General features: G+C 44.5%; 1 protein-coding gene across 8 annotated transcripts in view; it reads right to left on the bottom strand.

Moving 5' to 3' along the window:
* dctn1a (dynactin 1a) overlaps positions 1–19,851 on the bottom strand; it is a 28,445-nt gene that overhangs the window by 7,264 nt on the left and 1,330 nt on the right. The window contains exons 1-18 of one of the 8 annotated variants that reach the window (XM_077010434.1): positions 19,802–19,849; positions 18,377–18,628; positions 18,169–18,250; positions 17,869–17,903; positions 16,961–16,978; positions 16,161–16,184; positions 15,851–15,904; positions 15,260–15,406; positions 14,288–14,485; positions 13,046–13,250; positions 12,852–12,930; positions 12,214–12,373; positions 11,914–12,018; positions 6,293–6,484; positions 5,914–6,033; positions 5,438–5,590; positions 2,868–3,028; positions 607–775 (exon numbers count right to left, since the gene is read on the bottom strand). In XM_077010434.1, coding sequence (XP_076866549.1) covers positions 607–775; positions 2,868–3,028; positions 5,438–5,590; positions 5,914–6,033; positions 6,293–6,484; positions 11,914–12,018; positions 12,214–12,373; positions 12,852–12,930; positions 13,046–13,250; positions 14,288–14,485; positions 15,260–15,406; positions 15,851–15,904; positions 16,161–16,184; positions 16,961–16,978; positions 17,869–17,903; positions 18,169–18,250; positions 18,377–18,628; positions 19,802–19,834 — 2,187 coding nt within the window. In that variant the 5' untranslated portion in view covers positions 19,835–19,849. Of the gene's footprint in view, positions 1–606; positions 776–2,867; positions 3,029–5,437; positions 5,591–5,913; positions 6,034–6,292; positions 6,485–11,913; positions 12,019–12,213; positions 12,374–12,851; positions 12,931–13,045; positions 13,251–14,287; positions 14,486–15,259; positions 15,407–15,850; positions 15,905–16,160; positions 16,185–16,960; positions 16,979–17,868; positions 17,904–18,168; positions 18,251–18,376; positions 18,629–19,801; positions 19,850–19,851 lie in introns of those variants that run through there. The other 7 variants (XM_077010466.1, XM_077010455.1, XM_077010451.1 and 4 more) reach the window with 7 other exon arrangements.

The following is a 19,851-nucleotide window of genomic DNA, read 5'->3' as shown; positions in this document are numbered from 1 at the left end:
CAGGCAGTGACTAACCTTTCTGGGTGGGTTTTCAGGTGGCGAATAAAATGTGGTGGAACCAGCGTCCTGTATTTTTATACCAAACACGCTGCAGTTTTCTGCTCTGCTTATTTCTGCTTATTATGAATGGTGGAACAGTAGCAAGCGTCCTCACCGGCGCCACCATGATCGGGATGGTTTGCGGTGCGCGCATTTGTGTCACATAACGTTACGTCAGCGGGAAGTGAAAAGCATACAGACATACGAAGAAGAGATTGTCAAATGAAACACAAAAGAATATTACAAATTAAAGATTGTTCACGAGTCTCAAATCACGAGTCCAAGTCGAGTTGGAAGGCTTTTGAATGTAAGTCTAAGTCGAGTCTGAAGTCACTGTATATGCGACTTAAGTGCGACTCGAGTACGAGTCCCAAACTCGAGTCCCTATCTCTAGTGTGTGTATGAATGTGTGTGTGTGGGAACGTGTGCCAGATGCTGCCTGAACTTGTGTTGGCTATAGTTCACTGGACATTATGTACGTGTGTGTGTGTGTGTGTGTGTGTGTGTGTGTGTGTGTGTGTGTGTGTATGTGTGTGTGTGTGTGTGGTGGTTTAGGGCCGTGTGTACCTGGTAATACTTAATGGCCTTGGTGAGGGGCTCCACTTGAATGGTCTCATCGAGCTGGTCTTTGTGCAAGAGGTCAATGAGGAAGTCCAGACAACGCTCGTGCACGCTCATCTCTGAGTACAGGGTGCCCATCCGCTTAAACACCTCCACACTGCACTGGTTCAGGGCCCTGAGGGAGGAAGACACACACACACACACACACACACACACACACACACACACACACACACACACACACACACACACACACACACACACACACACACACACACACACAGACAGACAGACACACAGACAGACACACAGACAGACACACAGACAGACACACAGACAGACACACAGACAGACACACAGACACACACACAAGATGGTGCCTTTAACAAGACTGGATAAAACCATTCCTGGATACAGGGCAGCCAGAAGACCTGCTGTTCCTTAAATATCCACATTTCTGTATGCTGTACTTGACATTAACTTCACATGATTGCCCCTCACACACACAAAAACACATGCACACACTCCAGAGAGCGGGCAGATGCAAAGCCCTCCTCAGACTTGACAGCTGTAAAGAGCTCCAGAGACGAGGTGGTTGATCGGATACAAAGCACTTTTGTAAGTCGCTCTGGATAAGAGCGTCTGCTAAATGCTGTAAATAATAATAATAATAACTTTATTTATATAGCACCTTTCATACATAAATACAGCTCAAAGTGCTTCACAATAAAATTTGATAAAACAGAAAAAATAAAACACAATAAGTAATACCGAACAATTAAAACAATTAAAAGTAGATATTTAATAAGATATCAAATCATTAAATTATAAAATGAAGTATAAAAAAAATAAAATAAAATAACAAGTCAATCAATTGTAACAGTTAATAGAAAGCTAGGGTAAAAAGAAAGGTTTTTAGCTGCTTTTTAAAGCTAGTAAGACTCTGTGCCTGATGAATGTTAACTGGTAAAGAGTTCCAGATTTTTGGAGCGTAAAAACAGAAAGCTGCTTCACCAGTCTTTTTGTGCTTTATCCTGGGAAGTTTAAGTAAGCTAGCTCCCGATGATCTTGGTGCACGATTTGTAACATAATCTATCAAACACTCTGAGATGTATGTAGGTGCTAACCCATTTAGAGATTTATAAACCAATAAGAGAAGTTTAAAATCAATTCTAAATGATACAGGTAGCCAATGAAGTGACACTAAAACAGGTGTTATATGTTCCCTCTTTTTTGTACGTGTTAAGACTCTGGCTGCAGCGTTCTGGTTGTAGTCTGTCAATTGTGGTTTTGAGCAGTCCAGTGAATAATGCATTACAGTAGTCTAATCGTGAAAAAACAAAAGCATGGATCAGTTTTTCAGCATCTTGCAGTTTAAGAAAGGGTCTCGCTCTCGCTACATTTCTTAAATGGAAGAACATTTTCAATGTGAGGCTTAAAAGTCAATGTAGAATCTAAAATTACACCAAGATTTCTAATTTGATCTTTCAATTTTGGAGCCAAATTTCCCAATTTATTTAAAACTTGAGTTCTCTCTGCTTCATTACCAATTATAAGAATTTCAGTTTTATCTTCATTTAATTAAAAAAAAATTATTATTCATCCAATTAATTATACTTGATAAGCAGGTTGTTAATTTATTTAAGGCACCTGCATCTTTTGGCTCTACAGAAATATATAATTGTGTATCATCAGCATAGCTGTGATAGCTGACTCCATGCTTTTTAATTACATGACCTAACTAAATGTAAATGTAAAGCCCTCTGAAGAGTGGCAAGACCGTGATGTTGCACGCGAGCACTTTCAACACTGTGCCTTTTATGGCTAGACCTCACAGAAGTTGTGCTGTATCACCAGCTTGTTCATGGCAGAAGAGCGTGTGTGTTCACATTAAAAATCTAAGTGAGATCATAGGCAGAGCTGTCAAAACTTCTGTTAATGAAAAAAATCTTCTAAGATTTTAGAAGAAGCGCAAAATAAAAGCCTTTTATACGGTTTCCAAAAAGATTTGTATGATTAATTACAATAGGTTTCCCACACTACGTGTGTGAACCCTAATGAATCTGACGTTCTTCCTCTACTGATTTGAAGCTGGTTTTGTTGCCTTTCATGCAGTGCTTATGTTTCCAGGATGTAGCTCAATGCTTTATTTTAAAATCCTGATGCCTGTCACCATTGGTAAATGATGACGAGATTAATAATAAAATAATGTATGGTCATACTGCAGGTGGGAGAGTAGTGTGTGTGTGTGTGTGTGAGATACATACTGCTCATATTTGTGCAGGGTGGCCTGCAGCAGGGTAAGGGAGTAAACCAGTCCTGAGGCGAAGCTCAACTGCTCCCCCGCTGGCCCACGAAGGCCACTGCGCTCCACCGTATTGCCGTTCAGATCAAACTTCTCCTGGGCCTGCTTCCTTATCAGCTCGGCCTGTGGGCAGAGACACGTGCACAAACACACCTCACTCATCATCTGCTTTCACAGTTCACATGAATTTAAGATGGTTTCTGTGACCATGATAAGGTCAAGATTTAGGGTTAGACAAGGTTAGTGTCGAGAGAAACAGCAATGCTAACAAATATCCTCTACGACACCTTACTAACGTGACCAGATTTGTTACATCACACATGCACATTACAAATCACTTCTAAAACCAGGATCATCTTAATTAGGGATGCATAAATACCATTTTTTTCCAACCGAGTACGAGTACGAGTATGTGTATTTTTGTACTTGCCGATACCGATACCGATACTTACATAGAATTAAGCAGTCAGGAGCATTATGTAATAATTTAGTTATTAATGTAAAATAGTGCAATGAAATCAATACAAAACCAACATAAAACTGCATGGACTATAATTTATATGAACATTTTTTACCTACACAAACACCATGTCAACAAAAAACAACATTTTCAGTATTTTTACTTACAGTATTTTACTAAAAGCTAATCTTTTTTTACAACTGTAAGTGGCAGGTTCTTCAGGAAAAGAAGCATCTCTGCATGTTTAGCTGTGAGCCTGTTTCTGCTTTCAGTGACAATGTGTGCCACGGAGCTAAGTAATCGCTCACTTTCCGTTTCTGCTCAATGAGGGACTGTAGCATATAGAATGTGCTGTTCCACCGTGTTTTTACTTCTTGTTGGAGACGTTTCATTGGCTGGTTGAGCTGCAACTGAATGTCTTCTAAGCGGTAATACGCCAAAGTCGAACGCTTGAAATGCCCAACAACTCTGCGCCCGACTGCCACCGCATCAGCGACACTGCGCTGTGCAAGCAGACCCTCGTTTACCGCCAGCTGGAGTGTGTGTGCAATGCACGAAAGGCTAGGCAGTCCAGCATCATCCATTGCCTTTATCATGTTTCTGGCATTGTCACGCACCACGACATGGACAGAACTTTTAGGAATGGCCCAAGTCTTGAGCATTTCCTCAAATGTGCTTGCTATTGCCTGGCCCGTATGTGACCCACGGAATTGCTTTGCGTGCAGTACAACTCTCTGAAGAATGAAACTATCGTCTATCCACTGTGCAGTTAAGCTAATGAGAGACATTGGACAGACGCTGCTGCTCCAAATGTCCGTAGTAAAGCTGAAGGCTGTAATATCATGCAACAAGCTCTTGATATGCGTTTGCACCTTTTCGTGCATCTTCGGTAAAATGGTCTCCGTTATATGATAACGGCTGGGAATTTCATACTTGGGCTCTAACACATCAAGAAGGTGCCGAAATCCCTGATTCTCAATGACCGAAAATGGTTGATCATCAAGAACAATAAACTGGCTAAGAGCTTCCGTTATCTTCACAGATCTAGGGTGGTGTGTAGACATTTTCTCTCGTCTACTTGGCGTTTGCTGCAGTGTTGGTTGATGCAGTGGTTTGATAGCAGTGAACTCGTCGTGCTGAGTTTTGTGTTTCATTTTAAGATGTTTTATCAGGTTACTCGTGTTGTAGGAAGACGCAGAAGTACCTCCTCTTGATATTTTAATAGAACACAGTTTGCAGTCTGCTTTGCTTGGGTTGTCATCACTAATTGTGAAGTACTTCCAGATCGCAGACATGTTGAATTGTCTGCTCATTAGCATAACGTGGTTTACGTACACTAGAAAAAAGGTATCGGATGTTGGTATCGGAGCCTCGTTTGCGAGTACGAGTACGGGTAAATGGACATGGTATCGGGCAAATACCCGATACCAGTATCGGTACTCATGCATCTCTAATCTTAATCCAAGATTTAAGATTAAATTATCTTAATGAGCTTTGTCAGTAAGGATATTTGTCAGACTATCATTATGTGCTTGACACAGTAAAATGAAAACACATGCATGGTTCCAGACTTAATGACATTATTTTCCTGGCCAATTTATTAATCAACACAGATAACTGATACTTACAAACCTGGACACCTGAGCATTCTCAAGAGTATTCTCACACCCCCCAACCATCTCACACATATCTGGCAGCCCCGCCCACCCATATATCCTGTAGCCCAGGTATCACCAAATGGCGGACCGCGGTCCGGATCCGGACCCGAATGCCGTCCTGTCCGGACCCAATCACATTCCTGATTAACTGGATACGGACCCAAATGCCAAAACAATTTTAACGGGAGACTATATTTTAAACCGGAGAATTTATTTTCAGACGTTACGATCACCACCCATTTGAGTGTTACGTTCGCCCCCCCGCTCAACAACTTTCGTTCGCCCCCCCCCCCGCTCAACAACTTTCCTTTCGTTCGCCACCGCGGACCCGGACCTAAGGTCTGAGCTATCTGCCAAAAATGGACCGCGGAAAGATTTAATTGATTACCCCTGCTGTAGCCCCACCCCCTGCACCTTGCAGATGAGTCTTGGGATGAGCAGCAGCACCAGGATGCAGTCGTGATCTCCCCCGTGCCGCAGGAAGGAGTCGGGCATGAAGGAGGTGAGCAGGGACACCTGCCTGTTGGCCTGGGTCACCTCCATCTTACGGAGCTCCATCTCGATGGCCTACACACACACGCATGCCAACATGAGCAACACACGACTGGACCAAGCTCCTCAAAAACAAACAAACAAGCAAAAGCTTGCCGACTTTTATCTGTTGCACAGCCTGTAAAATAGTTAGCTACAAGTTTACTCAATCAGAACAGAATCAGACTGCCGATATCCATGAGCAAGGTTATAATCAGACTGCAGTAGATCTCTATGAGCAGGGTTATAATCAGACTGCAGTGGATCTCCATGTGCAGGGTTATAATCAGACTGCAGTGGATCTCCATGTGCAGGGTTATAATCAGACTGCGGTAGGGCAGTAGAGTGGGGTAGAGTACCTTGGCGTAAGCTTTGGTCTCAGCAAATTTGATCTTGAAGTCGAAGAGGTCGGTGGCGGGGGCCTGCTGGAGCTGCTCTGCTGTGGCGCTCTGCTGAGTGGTCAGCTCTCGGTTAACATCCTGTTTTGGGCCAGAGAGTGACAGGAAAAGAAACATTTGAGTGAGAAGACTTTATTAATCCCAGAGGGAAATTCTTGAGAATTCTTGAGAAAATGTGGCATTCAGCAGCGGGTACAGCCACATTCCACCCTGACTGAGTGTCTATTACGGCACATCTTAATGTTGGTGGACCATATGCTAAAAGACCCTGTTGATGAGATTCAACCCTGACATGGGGAAATATCACGAGTTCATTCCTGCCTGCAGTTCGGTGTCTGACCTGTAGGTGGCTGGTGAGCTCCCTGTACTTGTTGATGGTCTGCTGGTAGTCGGCCACAGTCTCCTGGGCCGCCTCGGCGCGCCTGTTGGCCTCCCGCACGCGTGCCGCCGCCAGGTCCACCTGCTCACGCAGCTCCAGCTCCGTCTCACGTGAGTTCTCCTGCAGCTCGTCGTTCATGTCATTGATCGCTTCCTGCGGTGTCAAAGGTCGCAGAGTCAGCACGCAAACGGGAAGAAATAGACAAATAAATCAATAGATGAATACATTAAGGCATGCTTTGTTTGGAAGCTGCAAATAAAAGTCACAACGCGCTGCTGATATTTGAAAAAGTTCAACTAGGCAAATAAAATATGAATAATAATAATAATAATAATAATAATAATCTTTATTTGTATAGCACCTTTCATACATACATGTAACTCAAAGTGCTTTACAGTATACATAAAAGAAACATTAAAAGGAGATAAGACAAAGACAAAAAGACAAAAAGAAAATGTTAAAAGAAATTAAAGATAAAAATATTAAAATAACATAAAAAGTAAAAAGTGAAGTAAGTAAGATAATAAAAAGTAAAGTAAATAAGATAAAACTATTAAGATAGAGTTTCTTAACTAAAAGCGGATCTAAACAGGAATGTTTTGAGACTGCTCTTAAAACTATGCAAGGATGAAATGCCTCTGAGCTCTTCAGGAAGAGAATTCCAGAGCTTTGGGCCATAGTGGCTAAAAGCACCCTCGCCAATCTTTAATCGGCTTTTAGGAATCACCAGTAGATTACTGTTTGAAGACCTGAGAGACCTGACTGGAACATATCTAACCATCATTTCACTTAGGTAAAGAGGGGCAAGACCATGAAGACATTTAAAAACCATGACTAGAACCTTAAAATCTATTCTAAAGCTGACAGGTAACCAGTGCAGTGAGTGGAGTGCAGGTGTAATATGATCTCTCTTTCTCCTGCGGGTCAGAACCCTTGCAGCCGCGTTCTGAACTCGCTGTAGGTGCGAAATAGAGCTCTTTGGAAGAGCAGATAGAACAGCGTTACAATAATCTAGCCTTGATGTGATAAATGCATGGACAAGTTTTTCACTGTCAGCAGGAGAGAGCATATCTCGGACCTTAGCGATGTTCCGAAGATGAAAGTAAGCTGTCTTGCATGTAGTCATGATGTGTGATTTGAAGCTGAGCTCATTATCAAAGGTGACGCCCAGGTTCTTAACACATTGTCTGGCTTTCAGATTCATTTGATTTAAATAAGTCTGGACATCATTCCTTTGTGAATCACTGCCAAGAACAAGAACCTCTGTCTTCTGTTTATTTAACTGCAGAAAATTGTCAGACATCCATGTCTGTATATCATCTATGCAGTCAAACAGTGAGCAAATTGATTTTAGGGCTTTAGGTTCTAGCGAGATATACAGTTGAGTGTCATCTGCATATTGATGATAACTAATACCATGTTTATTAATGATGTGTGGTAACGGAAGCATATATAGGTTGAATAGTAACGGCCCAAGAATTGATCCTTGGGGGACGCCACAAGTTATTTTTTGATGTGTGGAGGAAGAGGTACCTAATGCTACATAGTAATCACGCCCAGTTAGGTACGATCTAAACCAGTCTAAGACTAAGCCACTAAGGCCTACCCAGCTCTGTAGTCGATCAAGAAGTATTTCATGATCAACGGTGTCAAAAGCGGCGCTTAAATCTAGCAGAAAAAGGACTGAGAGTTTGCCTGCATCCTTATTCAATCTCAAGTCATTTACTACCTTAACTAGGGCTGTTTCAGTGCTGTGGAGAGCTCTGAAACCAGATTGAAAAGTGTCATTTATTTGATTTACTTTGACATAGTCATTCAACTGGATTGACACTATTTTTTCAATTATTTTGCTAAGAAAGGAAAGGTTAGATATAGGTCGATAATTATTAAGAATTGTGGGATAAAGATTTCTGTTCTTTAATAGTGGTTTAACCATTGCAGTTTTAAAAATTTTAGGGAATTCTCCCAATTGCAGAGACTGATTAACAATCGTTAGAACTTCATTTGCTAATGAGCTCAGAACCTGCTTGAAAAAGCTTGTTGGTAAAGGGTCCAGTTCACAAGTAGAGGATTTTAGTGATGAAATCACATCAAGTAGTGTTACCATGTCAACTTCTTGGAAATAAGACATATTAAAGTTAGGCTGAGTAACTGATATAAGGGTGGATGGTCTATTAGTGCTTGTTGCTATGTTCTGCCTTATACTAGTAATCTTGTCCCTAAAAAATATAGCAAACTCCTCACATTTTTCTACTGAAACAGTCTCAGGGAAGCCACAGGAGGTGGGGTTTACTAGCTGATCTATGCTTCTGAACAAGACAGCTGAGTTATTATTGGATGAATTGATTAAGGTAGAGAAATAGTTTTTCCTTGCTGATTTCACTTCACTGTTGTAATTCTGCAATGTTGTTTTATAAATATCAAAATGTACTTGCAATTTTGACTTTCGCCAACGTCTCTCAGCCTGCCTACAATCTTGCCTAAATTTTACAATAGATGGAGTGTTTCTCCAGGGCATCTTAATTTTACCAGAGATTATTTTAGTTACCTTTGGTGCCACAGCATCAATACAGTTCCTAACTCTGTGTGTGAATGTTTCAACTAGCTCATTCCCATTTTCTGAGAGAGGAGGGAGGGACTGTATCATGTCTGTGAAGGCCACGGCACTGCCATCACTGAGATAACGCTTGGTTATTGTGCGCTTTTCACTGAGTGTTCTAGTAGATAATGACATGTTGAAAAATACACCAAAATGGTCAGAGATTGCAACATCAGTAATTTCAGTATTATTAACCTCTATACGTTTAGAAATGACCAAATCTAAGATGTGGCCATGCTTATGAGTTGGGCCTGATACATGCTGTATGAGATCAAAAGAGTTAAGCATCCTCATGAATTCTGAAGTGATTGGATTTGTGGATATATCCATGTGAATATTAAAATCCCCAGCAATTAAAACATAATCAAAATCAATTAAAATCCTTGAAAGCATTTCTTCAAAATCTTCAAGAAAATCTGCATGTAGTCTGGGAGGATGATAGATAACAATCAAAAGAACTGAATAAGTACTGTTGAGTTGTACTGCCAGATATTCAAACGTAGGATGTTCCCCTAATGAGATCTGCTTACAGCGGAATGCTTTATGGTAAAAACATGCAACACCACCACCTCTCTTATTTACCCTGGAGACATTAATATAGTTAAAGTCGGGAGGTGAAGCTTCATTTAGCACTATTGCTCCATTGCTATCAAGCCAAGTCTCTGTTAGAAAAAGAAAGTCCAGACAGTAATCTTCAATTAATTTAGCTATTACAAAAGACTTGTTTGTGAGTGAGCGGACGTTTAGTAAGGAGACTTTGAAGACTTGATGTGTTTGATCAGCATCGCTTACATCACTTGTGCATTTCACTGGGATCAAATTTTGTTTGTTACAATGTTTTGTACCCTTATGTTTTCTTCTGATTACATTTTTATTTAGATTCTGAGAGCCATGCCACCGGCTATTTAAAATAACTGGAATGTAGCACTGACTAGGAGCATGGGTTCCAGTGTGTCAGACCTGAGAAATCACTGAGTGTGCAGGAGAAGTAGGTGAGATCCTACAAGACTGCAGACTGTAGTGTTGTGGAACCTCTTCAATCTCCTGGAGTTTACCTCTGAGACTGTGGACAGATTCTCTGACAGGAGATGGGCTCCTTTGACTGACATTACTGACGTTACTGCTGGCGGTTGGGTGCAGATTCCGCATGTGAGTGATTCCATACATTAGATTATCCACAAGCATTTGAGTCCCAGCCCTGTTAGGGTGAAGCTGATCAGGTTTAAAAAGCTCAGGACGCCCCCAAAAGATGTTGAAATTGTCAATGAAGTTTACCTTCCGATGTGCACAGGCTGTAGTGAGCCAGCTGTTTAGAGCCAGCAGTCTGGTAAAGTGACCACTGCCTCGACGTGCAGTTGGTATTGGTCCAGAAATGAACACTTCACACCGGGAAAACTCCAGAATGTCGAGCAGATGGTTAAAATCCTGTTTCAGTATCTCAGACTGTTGTTTGTAAACATCGCTAGAGCCGACATGTACAATCAGTCTTTCTGTGGCTGGATGGCCATGCAATATGTGTGGAATCATGGGCATCACTTCACAGACAGTAACACGAGGAAAGCAAAAGACCTTAATACTGTTGCTCCATACATCTCTGATGACTGAGTCCCCAATTAGCAGCGTTTTGGGCTGTGGCGGTGTTCCTCGTCTTCTTTCACCGTTAATGCCTCGGCGGCTAACATGGTTACCACCCCGATGGCCAACATGGTTACCACCCCGATGGCCAACATGGTTACCACCCCGATGGCCAGCATGGTTACCACCCCGATGGCCAACATGGTTACCACCCCGATGGCCAACATGGTTACCACCCCGATGGCCAACATGGTTACCACCCCGATGGCCAACATGGTTAGCATCCTGATGGCTAACCCTCTTAGCATGCTTGTTAGCATGCTGCTGGCTAACACAGTTGGCAGCCTGGTGGTTGGTCCGCGAATGGCCAGAGTTATTTGCAAGCTTAGCAGCCAGACTGGAGTCGGATCTCTGATGCTGATTGGGGTGCGTTTGATGTCCTTGATGTCCTGGAGAGGGAGGCAGTATGTTGTGATGAGACTGCTCAGTTTCTGCTACTTCAGTTGAGGCAAGAGCTTCATATCTGTTATCGAGAAGAATGTTCTGTTCTGAAGATTGCTGCTTGCCGCCGCTGCTGTGCTGGTTTCTGCTACATTCCTTCCCCCGAACAAGAGTCCAGCCCTTATCATTGTTGTTGTTAACGGGATTAGGAGTTGAGGCCAAGATGAGCTTAGGCTTTGCCCCCAGTACATCCCAGCGACAATGGAGAGAAACGTCTCTTTCTTTGCCAGTCACAGGGACGGTTTTGTCAGCAGTTTGTGTGGCAAGAATCGAGTCCAGATATTCTTCCTCCTCCCTTATAGAATGTAAGGTATGGATTCTTTCCTGAAGTTCTGCAACCCTCTGAGACAGTTTGATACACTCAGAGCAAATAGATGATGTGGAAGCATGAGCCATAATCGCAAAAGCACCGGGCACAAGGCTCAAATATCCAAGTTAAAAATCCAAAGTGCAAAAATAACACCCAATAAGTTCTGGCAGGTATTTCACAGCAGAAAACAATATCAGCTGCTGATAAAACAGTGCACAAAAACCACTCACAAGGATGAGGCGCAAAAAACAGTTCACTCGCAGTGTCGGACTGTCGGAATGTAAAAAATGCTAAATAATCCTTTATAGATGAATGTAAAAAAGCTTACCAAGTGAAGTAACGAGTAATGGATCCTTTTAACTTGTAAAAATAACTTGAACTTGTAGATATAACTCAAATAAATGAAAGGACAGGCAGAGCTGACAGAAAAGCGTCTGTACAGGAGGAAAGCAGGAAGCAGGCTTTCCAGGTAAATGAGGTAAACATAACAGAACAGAATATTTGCAAAGCACCATGTGGCAGCTGCCATGTAGGTTCCCCTAGTGAATGCTTCCCTGGGTTTTAATGGAATGGTTTCTGCACAGTTGTCTCTCTTACCAAGTCGCTGACGGTCTCCTTCAGTTCCCTCACTTTCTCTTCCAGATCCAAATTTCTCTCGGCAAGGGTTTCCACCATCTCCTCCGCACCCAGTGCTGCGTCCACCTGGAGCAAACAGGACCCGTTAATAAGGCAGGCGGTGTCATTTGGCCTCAGACGTTAACTTACTCAAGGGAATGTGTGCAGGTCCTGCACAGTATCGGACCAAAACGTATGTGTGTTTCCCGTGTGCTGCTTTGTGACGCGTGTGTGTGTTTGGACATTTCTAGTGTGCTGCATTCCGACAGACGTTTCGCTGACCTGCTCTTTGAGTTCGTCTATGGTGGCCTCGGACTGCTTCATCTCCTGTTGTAGTTTCTCCTTCTGCGCCCTCAGACCCTCCAGCTCGGAGTTCTTCTTCTCCATTTGCTTCTGGAGCTTCACGTGTTCCTGCTTCTCCGACGATGACAAGTCCCGCATCCTAGATGCAAGCACACAGCAGGCAGCAGTTCAGATCACGCCGTCCCACACAAGCACACGGCCGTTCGGATCGCACTGTCCCATGCGAGCGCCCATGGCTTGTTCGCGTGGGTGTCTGTTTAGCATGTAGCCGAACGGGACACGTCATTAAGAACGAGGCAGAACGAAAAGAAGTCGTGATACTAATGCGATCAAAACAGGCCGAACGGGACAACTGCATAGTCCCCAGTGAACATGGCCGAGTGACACCAACTGAAACACAAGCATCCTGAAGCTCTTAGAAGCTCAGTGACTCACGCTAGTGATGCTAACCAGACAGGCTGACCGGACAAATAGCTAGCCATTTTAGGGGTGTGGTTTATCGAAACTACTGTGGGGGTGTGGTTTGTCAGAGCTGTTCTGCAGGTGTGGCTGTATTTGGGCTGTACTTGGGCTTCTGGTATGGCTCAGGAGGAAGAGGAGGAGGAGGAGGAGCCCACCTGACCAGTGCCTCCTTCAGCCGCCCATTCTGCTCCTCCAGCTGCTTCACATGATAACTGGATGCAGCACCATCTGAGCCTAGAGAGGGAGAGGCAATGAGAAACAGAGAAAGCAAGGCATTTACACATCTTAGAGAATATAAGGCATTCATTATAAGCTAAAATCAGTGTGTGTGCGCGCGCGTGCGTATCACCTTTCTCCTCTATTTCGTGTTTGAGGATCTCCAGGTCCATGGTCAGCTCCTCCACTCTCTCCTTCAGGCCGTCCACCTCCTGCTGAAGGGACTCTGCTCGCTCCTCTGCCATCTCCTTATCCAGCGTGGCCATCTCGACAGCGTCTGCAGTGTCGGCCATCTCCTCCATGTAGTGGTCTTTAGCCTCCTGTGCTTCACGTGCTTCCTGCGTGTACACGCGCACACACACACGCACGCACACACACACACACACACACACACACACACACACACACACACGATATAGACAAATATCCATATGCCCTTTCTGAGACATACACAGGTTTACTTGCACTTAATAATCCCATCATAATGGGATTTCTCATCGGTCAGTGGGTCCAAGTAAACAAGAACCGGCAGGATGAAGTGTGTGGTGTCTGAGTGTGTATGTGTGTCCGTGTGGTGTCTGAGTGTGTATGTGTGTCCGTGTGGTGTCTGAATGTGTATGTGTGTCCGTGTGGTGTCTGAGTGTGTCCGTGTGGTGTCCGAGTGTGTCCGTGTGGTGTCCGAGTGTGTCCGTGTGGTGTCCGAGTGTGTCCGAGTGTGTCCGTGTGTGTGTGTGTGTATGTGTGTCCGTGTGGTGTCCGAGTGTGTCCGTGTGGTGTCCGAGTGTGTCCGTGTGGTGTCCGAGTGTGTCCGTGTGGTGTCCGAGTGTGTCCGTGTGGTGTCCGAGTGTGTCCGTGTGTGTCCGTGTGGTGTCCGAGTGTGTCCGTGTGGTGTCCGAGTGTGTCCGTGTGGTGTCCGAGTGTGTCCGTGTGTGTGTGTGTGTATGTGTGTCCGTGTGGTGTCTGAGTGTGTCCGTGTGGTGTCTGAGTGTGTCCGTGTGGTGTCTGAGTGTGTCCGTGTGTGTGTGTGAGTGTGTCCGTGTGTGTGTGTGTGTGTGTGTGTGTGTGTATATGTGTCCGTGTGGTGTCTGAGTGTGTGTGTGAGTGTGTGTGTGCGAGTGTGTGTGTGCGAGTGTGTGTGTGTGAGTGTGTGTGTGTGAGTGTGTGTGTGCGAGTGTGTGTGTGTGAGTGTGTGTGTGTGAGTGTGTGTGTGTGAGTGTGTGTGTGCGAGTGTGTGTGTGTGAGTGTGTGTGTGCGAGTGTGTGTGTGTGAGTGTGTGTGTGTGAGTGTGTGTGTGCGAGTGTGTGTGTGTGAGTGTGTGTGTGTGTGTGTGTGTGTGTGTGTGTGTGTGTGTGTGTGTGTGTGTGTGTGTGTGGACCTTCTTGGCCTCCTTCAACTGTCTCTGGAGGTCGTTCTGCTGCTCCTGCATCTTGCTCTTCCACTCCTGCAGCTGCTCCAGCTGGATCTTGTGCTTCTCCAGCTCCTTCATCTTGGTCTTGTCCTCCGCCCGCTTCATCCGCAGAGTCTCCAGCTTCTCCTCCAGGTCTTTGACCTGCGCACGCAACGCCTCCTCCTCCTGAGAGACACACATCAAACAACAGAGAATTAAAGGAGCAAGAAGTCATTTTTCCAATTATTATTATGAAGCATTCACTGTACTGGCTCTTATTAGCCTGGACGTTTCAGAAATTCTGCACATCTCTGGCAGTGAAAAATATATATTCAGCAATGATCACTAAATGCAAAACTGAAAATATGATAAATGTTTTGGTGGTAAAAATGACAATCAGGGGCAGAGATATTAGGAATGCAGTGTGTCATTTTTCATCAAACACTCCTTATTTGGTCATTAGGCATGATCCAATTAATTAACCATCAGGAGGTGGGGTAAGGTAATTATTACCCATGTTCCTTAAGGAAATTAGCCCCATACATATTTGCTGTGTCAGTTTTTTTTGCTTACTCCTGCATCAGTAAAGATTCTGCTGTCTTTCACCCGTTATAAAATTTCTGGCAAAAATAACACAAAGTATTTTTAATTCCATCTAAATTTTCACGTGAGTAGAAAAGAACATTTTATTTGCCCTTTTTCTCAAGCATGGATGCGCTCGAGGGACTTGCAAAACACATTTTAGCATCAGCTTGCCAAAGGCCTCCTCCCGCAAGCTATAGGTCAACATTAAAAGTGAAAGCTACATATTAGCATGGATTTGTTATGCGACTGCAATAGAAAATTGAGCAGCCTCTCCCGTTTCCCATATATACCGGTACTGAGGGAGTTAGTGTGACAGGGCAGGAAGACGCCGTTCATCAGCTCCACTTCCTGTCCTGAGAGTCCGAGCTGTCTCACCTTGCTAGACATGGACTGGGCGGGGACACTAGGGGTGGTGGCGCTGGGCTGTGGCATGATGGGAGCTCCCAGTGCAGTCTGGGAAGGAGCTGCCGGCTCGCTCTCTGACGCTGGGAGCCCAGGACCAGTGGCAGAGGGGCGGCCAGTCTATAGAAGAGAGAGGGAGAAACGTCAAGCAACAGAGGGAGAGAGAGAGAGAGAGAGAAAGAGAGAATGTTCTACTCAGTAAAAGCACACTGGTGATATTGTACACCTTGTCCTCATCCCTCTAGGCTATATGTGGTGGTCCACATCCCGGTGATTAATCCCAGTGCAGTGAGCAGAGACCTCTTCCTCAGAGGTGTGCAGTCACGTTACTGTAGTCGCACAAGAGTCCTGTCCACCCAATCATGGAGGAACCATGCCGGACTGATCTACGATCAGTTGTGATTTAGCACTTATTATAATCGAATTCATGTGTTGGTTGAGAGTAACTGAAACTGTCAGTCTGCTGCCGTTTTTTCAAAAGAGTGCGAGTCTCTTTCGGCAGCACCTCCAGGACTGGGCTGTACCACCACCGTGCTGGAGGGGGAGGTTCTGTCTGGGACATACCATGATAAGGGAGGGGAAGGAGCTGGAGTAGGAGAGACGACCAGGAGTATTCCACTGTACACGAACACATGCTTCATTAGGTGAGCCTAGCCAAGTGCCTGTTTACATGCCTCACTCATAACACAGGCCTATGTCAGCAAGACAGTCCTTTTTAAAATAGGGTATGTGTAAAAAAATCCCAACAATCTATTACTGAATGATTCCCATAAATGGCCAGCTGTATAACTGTTAAGTGTGACTAAAGTGTAGTGGAAAATGCATTCACAAAGTCTGGAACTACATTTCCCAGTGTCCTTGTGTTTAGGCTCACCTTGGCACTACGGCGCACAGCAAACTGAGGGAGGATGGAAATGTTGTATAGAAGTCAAGAGGAACACAAGGGGGGTGGGGTGGGGGGGGGGGGGGGGGGTTACCGGAAAGTAGGAAAGAATAAAGAAAAGGAGAAGAACAGATTGGAAGAGAAGAGAGCATAGGAGAGAACAGAGAGAGTAAGGGGTAGAGTGAAAGCAAGAGAGAGGGAGGGTAAGACAGACGGACAAAAAGAGAGAGACAGAAGGTAAGAGAGAGAGAGAAGGGGGAGAGAGACAGAGACGAGGGCCAGGCGTTTCAAAAGCAGAAGAACACAAACAATATTAAGGATTAGCAGCAGCATATTGACCTGACATCATGAATACAGAGAAGAGTTTCAGGGATGAATAATGCTCTGAGGATGGAATTGCAATTTTCACACACAAAAAAAGGTCTGATTCATGAAGATTTTGTGCTGGAATCGCCCCAGGAAAACGAGCAACATGAGTATCATCCAGAGGGCTCGTGTCATCACAACATTCCTGACTACATCCTACTGAGCCAGCATCACCTACTGTTGTCATAGAAACAAGAATCTAACAGTACAGAGGACAGAACACATGAAACATGACCGTGATGGACATGACCGTGGCGGACATGTCAGTTGTCACAAATGTGAAGAGGAACACAAGAGGAACCCAAAAATGCAAAACGGACAGAAAGCACTTTGAAGAGAAGAAAGGAATGTGTACTGGAGCCATGTCAAACCAAACCAAGTGAGGTGAGAATGACTGACACAAAACAAGGGAGAATCTTCTGTACCTTCTTTGTAGTTGAAGTCTTTTAAAATGTGTTCACACACACACACACACACACACACACACACACACACACACACACACACACACACACAGAAAACATTCCTCAATCAGCTTGGAGTACTTAAAGCTCAAAAATGAATCAGAAATCAGCAGCCTCATCAAAACCCCACAACAAAGACGGCAAGATCATGGCTTTTGGTATTGTCAAATAACTGTTTAAAAACTGAAAATGATTGAAAGGCACTAATACACACTGAAATTGTGACATACAATACTGTAAAGAACTGTGTTTACCAGGCTTTACAGCTCAAGAACTTGCAGCATACCCTCCCACTGCATCTAAGTCACTACATCTGGCACTTAGAACACAGCTAGAAAAACTAGCTCATCCCACAGATCAGAATTACTCTGGTGCTTACACTTCGAGGTTCTTATAGTGGCGCTAATGGTAACTGACGATGCCAGTACTGATTGGCCTAGAGTAAATACCATTAGTAGTACAACTGATGGTAGTGAAAGCAGAAATGCTAATTGATGTTTAGGGAGAGTGAATGGAAGAGATAATACTGGGCTCACTGAATAATGAGTAAATAAAGCCTTCAAACGGGTCACATGACCACTAAAAGTGGCCTGATTCACATTTAAAGTGAATCTCAACACAAACAATTCGATTAATAATATCAATCAGAGTTTACAAAGAAGTCTATGTGTGGCCCAATCAATCAGAGTTTACAAAGAAGTCTATGTGTGGCCCCAATGATGTTTTTGAATAAGTGCACTTTGAAATGGTTATAAAATTATTACAGGCTTTCGTGTTGCACTAAAACATTTAAAAATAGGTAATCGTACAATTCCAAGAGTGAAGTCAATGAAACAAACAGAATGAGAGGGAAAAGGAGGTGACCGTACCTGCTTAACTGCTTTCCCAGCGCTGTCTGCCATCTCTGTGACATTAGAAAGAACAGCAACAAAAAATAAATCCTTAGAATTTGCCCAAATATTTAAATTAAAGCTTCAATCAGGATGCATCTACTTACACTCGCACACATACTTTGTGTTGCTCAAGCAAATGCTAAAAGGTTCTGTTCAGTTCTATTGGTCTGATATTTAGCTTTTGAAGTGACAGCTAAAACGTTTTGAGTTCTTTATACTGATGGAGGGTGTGTAGACTCAAGTCTTCAGGGTGGTGTCAAGTCCAAGAGCGCATACCTCTGCGGGGCAGTTTGGAAGCACCAGACTCAGGTGTGTCTGGAGAGGTGGCAGAACTTCCTCCTTCTTCAAGCACCTGGATCTGAAAGTGAGATGCAATTTGATGGATCAACACGAGTGGGAAAGAAGGAATAATGTATATTATTTTCAACTACTGTATCTATTTAAGTATAGGTGTGTGTGGGTGGGAGCGTGTGTGCCCACTCACCTGAGACTGCCGGACGAATATCCCATGATTCTCCTTGCAGGTGAAGTAGGCCTTGCCCTGGACGGTGCCATCATTCTTGCCCTTGGGCTCGTCAAGGATGACCCCCACCCACTTGCCTGTGGCGAAGAGGGTGGCACCCACGTATGCCACCGTGCCACGCTGCCCTTTACCGATCACCTCCACCAGTGAGCCCACCCGCGCCGGCTTACCCGACCCCTCAGAACTCATCCTGCTGCTCGCTCCGCTCAATGGCTGGGACGCAGACATGTATGTGGAGAAGGGAGAGAGATGGAGGGAGGGAGGGAGAGAGGGAGAGACTCAGACCAAACCAAAACCACCTACCAAAGTCACATCAGATCAAAGAAAATGACTAGATTGTGTAAAAACTCAAAGCAGCCAATTACAGGAATGCAATGAGGCCCTAGAAAGAGAGTGTGAATGTATCTCTGTGTCTCCTGTCCTACACAGAAACACCGATCATGTAATTAGCGCTCTCAGCTTTGGAAAAGACACAATAAATCACATTTTAAAAATTCTGCTCAGAGAGAAAACCCTTTGAGGGAAATGTAAACTAAGAAAGGTTAGCTAATCACTGGGTGGCAGACACCGATGAACTACTGTAGATTTGGCAACATCCTTTAGTACCAGGCACAATGGATAACTAGTCATACAAGTTAAACTTACATAACCCACCTAAAAGTTCTAAGTACTTATTTGTTGAGGGAGCAGTTTGGGACAGGATAGGTCATATGAGTGAAAATATAAATACTTAGGAACAGTAGAGCTGTGTGTGTGTGTGTGTGTGTGTGTGTCCACATTCAGCAGAGCTGCACAAGCCGTACCCGAGGCACAGACCGTACGCAGCACATCACAAGCCATGTCTGCGTGACCAGGGTGGGATTTGCCCACGTTCACACCACCCCACATTGCCATAACCTGCTCATCGCAGTCACGAGCCCCGGGACAAGGCTGAGAGAACTGAACGCACCCCGCATTTCAACCGCGTGAAAAGAAAGAGTATCGAGTGCCCCCCTCCACTCCCCCGGTGGGACTCTGTGAGGAGACTGGAGGTTAAGGGAACAGACCCTCGCACCATTGGAACGCTGGACCGCTGGCAGCCTGAGCCGCGGCCCCTCCAGCCCGAGCAACACCCACTTTCCCGGGACAGCGGTGGAGGAGAAGCCGGCTCCTCGTACGGAGGGCAGACAGAGCCTTTCTGATACAGCTGCGGTGAGCTAGCCTTCCTTTCCTGGACAGCACGTGTCTTTCAAGGCAGGACAGACGGTGAAGATGACTACACTGGTTATGTATAGAAAGCCTTTTTAGAATTTACTGATAAAGGATATGACTATGAGTCTCTAAGATAAAAACCAGTCGAATCTGTAACATAAGACAATGTTCAATACACTGAAAAGAATCACTCACCTGGCGTGCACTCAAACTTCTTGCCACAGACATAATGTTACAGAGCGAGA

This window comes from Brachyhypopomus gauderio, chromosome 1, assembly GCF_052324685.1.
Source record: "Brachyhypopomus gauderio isolate BG-103 chromosome 1, BGAUD_0.2, whole genome shotgun sequence".
NCBI classification, from domain to species: Eukaryota; Metazoa; Chordata; class Actinopteri; order Gymnotiformes; family Hypopomidae; genus Brachyhypopomus; species Brachyhypopomus gauderio.
The sequence above is the reverse complement of the archived record's forward strand: the minus strand, read 5'-3'. Positions and strand labels throughout refer to the sequence as shown.